General features: G+C 36.1%; 1 protein-coding gene across 1 annotated transcript in view; it reads right to left on the bottom strand.

The window, feature by feature from the left end:
• The window catches only part of ATP2A2 (ATPase, Ca++ transporting, cardiac muscle, slow twitch 2), a 55,598-nt gene extending 47,251 nt beyond the window's left edge, over window positions 1-8,347 (bottom strand). The window contains exons 1-2 of the mRNA XM_006768906.2: window positions 8,245-8,347; window positions 8,074-8,156 (exon numbers count right to left, since the gene is read on the bottom strand). Coding sequence (XP_006768969.1) covers window positions 8,074-8,156; window positions 8,245-8,332 — 171 coding nt within the window. The 5' untranslated portion in view covers window positions 8,333-8,347. The remainder of the gene's footprint in view (window positions 1-8,073; window positions 8,157-8,244) is intronic.
• Between the last annotated feature and the right edge of the window lie 299 nt (window positions 8,348-8,646).

The raw sequence follows: 8,646 nt of genomic DNA, 5'->3' as shown, positions 1-8,646 counted from the left end.
CTCTTTTATTAGATAGGACTAGAGGCCTGATGTATGAAATTCGTGCAAGAGTAGGCCCTCCTTTCCCCAGCTGCCAGCACTGGCTTCCCTCTGGCACCTGGGACCCAGGCTTCCCTTACAGCCCCTGCTTTGTCCAAAAGGACATCCAGAAGGACATCCTGTCTAATTAGCATATTACGCTTTTATTATTATAGATTATATAGACTAGAGGCCCAGTGCATGATATTAGTGCACTGGTAGGGTCCGTAGTGGCTGCTGGCCAGGGCCTCCCTCCCTTCCCCTGTTCAGCCCCGCGCCTGGTCAAACTCCCCGACGGAACTCCCGGCCGAGGGGACAAATTGCATACTACACCTTTATTATATAGGATAGTCAGAAGGGAAACTTACACTTAATTTTGTTAAAGTAAAGGCAAATGACTGTAAAAAAATCAATAAAATATATTTAAAAAAAACCACTGACTCGCACACTACTATTATAAAGGGCCAATAGCAATATTAAATATTTTATATTTTAATTTTATAATACTATATTATATATACTAGTTTGACATGTAATTTTTTGTAGTAACGCAATTACTGCACAAATCTTTCTTCTAATTAATTTCCTTTCAATGTGCACGAATCCATGCACCAGGCCACTAGTATCAAATAATATCCTTGGCATAAATCCATAATAAAAATAATGTGATCACTGATTCAAAGTTTTTCCCCATTGGTATTACTGAAGGTTGTCTCAGAATTATTGCAAGGTTGTCCCATAATCAGGAATATAGTTTGAAGGTTATCCTCCATATGACATCTAGTATAGCAGCACAGCATTTCAGGAATGACATAAGTCTAAAAATATTACAACTGGACACAGAACACTGTGCCAAGAAAAATGAGAAGAGAATTAATTTCTTGCTAACACAACCATAACTTTTCTTAAGGTCCAAAAGCTCTAAGAGAGCCACGGTATACTTCATAGTTGAGAAACACTAAGGTGATTAAGAGAGAATCCAACACAATGAATACTATTAAAATTTTTGGCCAGTTGGTGTGGCTCAGTGTTGATCATCAACCTGTAAACCAGGTGGTCACAGTTCGATACCCAATCAAGGTACATGCGGGCTCGATCCCGAGTAGGGAGCATGCAGGAGGCAGCTGATCAGTGATTCTCTCTCATCATTGATATTTCTATCTCTCTCTCCCTCTCCCTTTCTGAAATTAATAAAAATGTATTTTAAAAAATAAAAATAATATTGAAATTTTAACAAGACATTTCTGTGAAAAACTGCCAATCCAGGAAAGATGTTAAACATATCTAATGATTCAATCTGGTACCTAAGGATTAACTTTGTTTTTTAAAACTGCTTAAAATGTTCCCATATTTCACAATAAAATCTTTCCTTTAAAAGATTTAGTAAGCAATAAAAGCACCATTTTTGATACTTGTAATATTGTCAGATATCATTTAGGGCAATAATAAGCCACTGGACTACATACTTAGTGGAATACTATAAAGTGAGCTTTTATACAAATAGCTATCAGAAAGATGACTAAAGGCAAGAGCCAACATGAATTTTGCCAAGTAAAAGAAGATAACGAATTAACAAGAAATACCAATTAGGGCAGGAAAAAAACCCCAGTAGACACCAGGACCAGGTAGATGTCAATCACAACTGACAGCTAGTGAACCAGGGCAGGAAGAAAACCAAAATAATTATAAATGTTGCTGTAAGCTTTCAACAGGACATTCCTGGTGTTAAAGCCAGGCCTAATGCCAAAGTGAAATCTTCTCTAGGAAGTTGTAAATTCTGATAGATGCAAGATCACAGCTGCTTTAATACTAGCCTTCCAAACATTTGCCAAGGATAGTATATGAGAAATAAGAAACTTAATTAGCTCTTGGGAGAAAAACTACTCAACTTGAAGAGTAACTAGGACCTTTCCAAAAGGTCAGTGAAGCATTAGCAACTGTAAGATAAGCTTCACACCTTGTTAAAGCGGATATGAATTTCCCTCTTGGCAGCTAGGCCGAGAGGAACAAACTTAGAGCAATATCTCATAACAGTTGGAGAAAGGAAAAGACTAAGGCAAGCAGTGATAGATCAGAGCAAACCTCCACTTTTCAAGAAATGTAGTTTCTTTGCACAAGTGATATTCATCAATATAATAATCCTAACCTGTACAATGCAGTACTCTTTCCTTCCACCATATCACTTTAAATGTTTACGTGTAAGAAACACAGGCATTTACAGTTCTTTAAAAGTTCTGCAGATATACTAATTACTGCTTCATAAGAAACTAGTGGGCAAATAAATCTCTTAGGTAGAAGGATAGTGCTGTTATTAAAGATTGACAACCAACAATTTCCTGAGTACTTTGAAAAATGCCTATTTTAAAACCACAAATAACCCAAAGAATTAAATACTACATTCCAAAATGAAAATAAACTGCATTTCATTAACTGGTAAGAATCAATCCAGTCTATCATGTTCAAATCACATTGTACAATCCTTCATGGTTTTGTTCTATTGAAAAGAAAACCTCTCTTGTGTAAGTGGTGTTGACAAATAAGACTCCATAAAATGAGGAAGAAGGTAGAGAAAAGGAGAAATTAGATGAGTGACATGTTACTGAAATGCAAGATGACTCATTAGCATAATAGTACGGCCAGTTCATTATGATTTTCCAGAAGTTATAAAAAATGAATTTATGCCCTAACCGGTTTGGCTCAGTGGCTAGAGCGTCGGCCTGCGGACTGAAAGGTCCCGGGTTTGATTCCGGTCAAGGGCATGTACTTTGGTTGTGGACACATCGCCAGTAGGGGGTGTGCAGGAGGCAGTTGATCGATGTTTCTCTCTCATCGATGTTTCTAACTCTATCCCTCTCCCTTCCTCTCTATAAAAATCAATAAAAATATATTGGAAAAAAGTGTTATTTCATAAATATATATATAATATGTATATATATAATACACACACAGACACACACACACACAGGAGGGAGGGGGAAATGTTTACAGAAATTATTGAGAATAGACTGGCCCGGCTGGTGTGGCTCAGTGGTTGAGCCTTGACCTAAGAACCAGGAGGTCACAGTTCTACTCCAGGTCAGGGCACATGCCTGGGTTGCGGGCTCAATCCTCAGTAGGGGGCATGGAGGAGGCAGCCGATCAATGATTCTCTCTCAACATTGATGTTTCTATCTCTCACCTCTTCCTTTCTCTCTGAAATCAATAATATATTTTAAAAAAGAGAGAGAATAGGTTGAAAAAATTATCTGTTTGTATTGCCTTTTGTTCACTGTTGTATCCCCAAGGGCCTAAAGATCTCTTATACACAGTTGTTGCTCACTATGTATTTATTAAATAAATGCACAAATGAATTTAACAAAACTTCATACAATCTCTAAGGTATACTAGTAAGACTCTTAAGTGGCAGTGTATGAACTTAAATATTAAGAGCAAAAAGATAACCAACTTCAACAGCATCAAAGAAAAGTGGAAGAAAAGGCTACTGCAGTATAATTTTAGGCATAAAGAGTTTCTTGTTCCCTTTGCTTTGCACTGTTTAAATACAGAAACATTACCCGTCTTCTGGGGCTTACATTATCCAGCAAGTTCAATTTCAAACTTGCTAATCCTATTCAAAGTAACCACTTGCTAATGAACATTCAGCTACAATGTAAACTGCTTCAATAGGGTAAGACGGTATATTTTAATTGTTATCTGTAAGACTGATGTTTGTATAGCACAACCTCTAAGACGGGGGTTCTCAACCTTCCTAATGCCGCGACCTTCCTCATGTTGTGGTGACCCCCAACCATAAAATTATTTTCGTTGCTACTTCGTAACTGTAACTTTGTTACTGTTATGAATCGTAATATAAATATCTGAAATGCAGGATGTATTTTCATTGTTACAAATTGAACATAATTAAAGCATAGTGATTAATCACAAAAACAATATGTAATTATATATGTGTTTTCCGAATGTCTTAGGTGACTCCTCTGAAAGGGTCGTTCAACTACCAAAGGGGTCAGACCCACAGGTTGAGAACCGCTGCTCAAGAGACGAGCCAAATGATTCTCTCTCATCATTGATGTTTCTCTCCCTCTCCCTTCCTCTCTGAAATCAATAAAATAAAACAACACTGTTCAAGTCTTCTTGAAGACTTAAAAGCTAGAGATTTTTTTTTAATTCCTAAGGAAAATCCCTTTATTGTACTTCAAACAAATTTGCTGTGTGAATAGTTACCAAATCTACCTAAATTACATAAAGTCCTATGTTTAAAAAAATTAAAAATCAATTTTAAGATTAAAAAAACGTATAAATTAGATTACATTCTCTTTTGATGCCAACACAAACCTTCTGAAAACACTCAATGTTTTCAGATTTGAGACAATAATCTTTTTCAAAACAGCAAAAAAATACATACATATTCACCTTTCATATTTTAAAGGTTTTAAATATGTTAAACCAGTAAACTGCTCATTTTACCTTTTTTAAAATAAGAAATTAAAAGAAAACAACACCCCACACTGGGTATTGAGCCCGCAACCCAGGCATGTGCCCTGACTGGGAATTAAACTGTCACTCCGGGTTCATAGGTCAATGCTCAACCACAGAGCCACACTGGCTGGGCTCAAACACTTCTTAAATATAGTTCAGAGAAAACCAAAGTATAAGGATCTCACATATTTTGAAAACGCTACTAACACTAACTCATCCAAATACATATTAGTTATAGCAAATGGAATAATCTAGGCTCTAAATGGAATTAAGAATCCCCTTAGCCCAGCTGGTGCGGCTGGTGTGGCATGGTGTTTGAGTGCTGACCTATGAACCAGGAGGTTACGGTTCAATTCCTAGTCAGGGTACATGCCCAGGTTGCAGGCTAGATCCCCAATATGGGGTGTTGCAGGAGGTAGCCAATCAATGATCTCTCTCATCATTGATGTTTCTACTTCTCTCCCTGAGGGGGGGGGGGTCCCTTTAAAGGGTCCAGTAGTAAGAAAAGACAATTATTGAAATGTAAGTGAAAAGTTGAGAAGTGCCTTGGCCTAAGAAAGTTCTATTAGCATTTTGGGGTTGATCTAAGCAGCTGAGGTGGGGAAATGGAGGTAGAAGGTAGTAAAACTTATGCAAATTGTGTTACCAGAGAGAACTTTATGATTCAGACAGATGAGAAATATATGGCCCTCATGCTCACCTCCTTCAGGTATTTCTCAAACATCACCTTCTTAGAGACCTCTCCTGACCACCCTTATTTAAAAATTGTACACCCCTCCCCATATTTCCTTATTCTACTATCCCCACTACTTAATTTTTCTTCACAGCACTATCACCGTCCAACAAATTCATGAATACATAAATCTGTGGAACAGCAAACCAATGTTCCTCTCTCTAATCAAAAAATAATTATTATTTTTAATTACAGAATTTCTGATGTTATTTCATATGCAATGGAAGATATATCACTCACTTCTTCCACTCTAAGTGACCTTTAAAATAAATTATTTTGATGAATAAGAAGCTGATTAAACTATCTCTTCAGGTTACAAGTGTAAAACATTAGTACAGTTTCCTACTTTCTGTCACAGCAAAATATTAACTATGGTTAACAGTTTACTACCTAGTTTGATATTTGAAATAAATCACTAAAGCCTAATATTTCTTTTTAACTTGAGTAGAACCTGATTATCATATATATAGAACTACCTATTCCTTTCTCCAAAAGAACACAAATAATCTTCCAGTTTTTCCCAGAAATAAACTGACAACCACAAAGTTCTTTTGAGTGATAAAGAAATGTGGAATGAAAAGGTCAAGTTCGATGTAGCAGTAGTGCCAACTGCAACTGAAGAAAATCAACGAACAGGTTTTATATCCGCAATTTCTTAAACAAATCAAAGCAAGTAACAGTACTTTCTAAACACATTACTTTTCTGTGTAGCAACCCACAAAACAAAAATGTAACATAGTGCATTTCCTGAGTAATAACTCCAAGTAGTTACCCAAAAGTAACTCAAACCTCAATTTCAAAACACAACTCTACAAGCTACAAAAACCCAACATCCTACAACAAAGTTAAAGGATTTATTTAAAAATCCATTTGAAAATGCCTAGAAACTATAAACTACTTACTTCAAAGCAAACATAACACACATTAATTAAAAATGTTAATGGTCACTCAAATTGGCCAATCAAGAGATCCTATACAACCCAAATAGTCAATAGCTTGCTTATTGGAAATAATGCCACTGATGTTACAACAGTGCTTTAAGTTATACATACAGAATAACTCATTAGAAATTTATTTTATCTCTGGTTTGTATACACCAGTTAACCTCTAAGAGGTGCCTGATGACCTTACTGAACCCTAGTATTTTCACTAACAAAGCTGAGACTATCTCAGAATTATGTAGCCAGCCAATTTAAAAATAAATATTACACTAGCCCAAATATATAAATTTTTTGCCCCATGACAATATATTAAAACTAGTTAAACAGATCTATTCTTTTATCTTAATTGGTTAAAGTAGCAACCACTTGGGGGAGGGGGAGTTTCAGGGGTTAAATTAAGAATGGGCATGCAATAAATATGGATGATTAACTCAGGATGTTGAATGGTTTGATATATCACTCTTAATTTCATTATTGAAAACCACTGAGAAAAGGTCTGATTAATGGCTACACATCACTTGGTTAATGTGGCATGATGTAGTATCATTAAAGTCTCAATGGCAGAATTTGTGCACAGAATTACTCCAAAAAAAGTTCAGCCCAGCTGGCTCAGTGGTTGAGCGTGGACCTATGAATCAGGTCATGGGTGTGGGCTTGATCCTCAGTGGGGGACATGCAGAAGGCAGCCAATCAATGATTCTCTCTCATCAATATTTCTGTTTCTCCCTCTCTCTCCCTTCCTCTCTGAAATCAATAAAAATATATTAAAAAAAAAAGTTCACCTCTCTCCAATTTTTCCCCTTCACCTAAATTAATGCCCACTATTTTCTTTATCTAGTTCTCAAAATAGCCCGTTATTGTATGGTTGTCATAAAGACTAAGGTAGATATCTGGGGCTCGCATACATACAAACATACAAAAATGAAATCCTGAAGCCGTGTAAATTTTTCAAAGACTGGGTGAATTTGACTTCCCAACATAGTTTTTATAAGAACAAAATACTATAAGTTAAGGACAAAAAGTATCTCATGCTGCTAGGATTAGGAACATCTGTGTTCTATTCATGACCATTTTTAGGAAAACTAACAGTAAGTTCACTGTTCAATTAAAAAAATAAGCAATAAAAAATTATTACTGAACAGAAAAAAATATTAATAACCTAGAAATATCCTCACCAACCCCCATCACCTTTCTTCTGCTGTAGTCCTTTGCATTCGCCAGTTTCTTAGCAACCATACAGGACTCAAGCACATGCAGAGCAAGAAAAAACACTATGGTTTGGTTTTTTTTTTCTTTTAAAATCTAGAACCAACTGTACTGAACATTGTTCTCTTAACCTAGGAGTCACTCAAGACAAGGGTCCAATTTAGATAAATATGCCACCCTAAAGGTCAGTGACCAAATTTGGTCAACAGTGGTGCCATCACTGCCGTCATCATTCATTGTCACTGTCAATAACAACTGTCACCTTGCCATTACCAGGACGGGAGAGCAACTGGTATATTCCTTTTGTAAGTTCTATTTACAGACTATAAAGAGCTCACATCATCTCAGTATGACCTGACACAATGGAAGAACCCCAAACACAAAAGGCCTTCCAATAAAGAACTTTCTGATATTAAAAGCTGATAAGTCACAAGAACTTAAGAAACCCTGCCACCTTCGAGAATAATTTCTAACTGCACTGTAACTATCAGGAGGCATCTATTTTCTGTTTACAAATGGCTTCGTATGTTTTGCTTGTAATTTAAAAATACCGAGGGTTAAAAAAAAAAATTCATGAGGATACTGCTTAAACCTCCAAAAATAATCTTCTCACCCAACAGACATCATTTATTTCCTGGTTTTTCATTTATGGAATATTCTCAACATTTTTGGAGAGAAAATAAATTGCTTTATACTTACAAAAGATATACACGCTGCCAGCAATAAAATTCTAACTAGTAAGTCTTCAAACTGCTCAATCACAAGTTCCAGCAAGGTTTTTCCTGTTAGAAACAAACATCACATTTGTTGTAAATGTCATCTTAACATCAGCATACAAAGGAGGGGGGAGAACATTTTAAGGTTACTTACCTTCTTCAGCCGGTAACTCTGTAGAATGTAGAAATTCGCCAAGGCAACGTTTCAAGGGGGGAGGGGGGACAGAAAAAAAATAACACATTTTAGCCTTGTCTTTTTAAAAGGAATTGCTCAAAATGATCACTTTTTGAAAGATGTACCTAGATATATATTTTTTCAACGGAAACCATAGTAAAATGGTACCCCGGGAAAATAGGCAATACTTGCTGTAACCAATGGCCTTAGGTCTACCCCAAAGCGTAAAATCTCACCACTATAAAATGGCCTATTATATTATAACATGTACTACACTACAAGTTGAATTATATTTCCTAAACACACCGTGAAGCATAGTACAGTAAGTTAATTATATGGTGTTGAACTCATCCTCAATACCAACACTATGTGTTGGATTTT

Source organism: Myotis davidii, unplaced genomic scaffold (assembly GCF_000327345.1).
Source record: "Myotis davidii unplaced genomic scaffold, ASM32734v1 scaffold223, whole genome shotgun sequence".
Taxonomy (NCBI): domain Eukaryota; kingdom Metazoa; phylum Chordata; class Mammalia; order Chiroptera; family Vespertilionidae; genus Myotis; species Myotis davidii.
The sequence above is the reverse complement of the archived record's forward strand: the minus strand, read 5'-3'. Positions and strand labels throughout refer to the sequence as shown.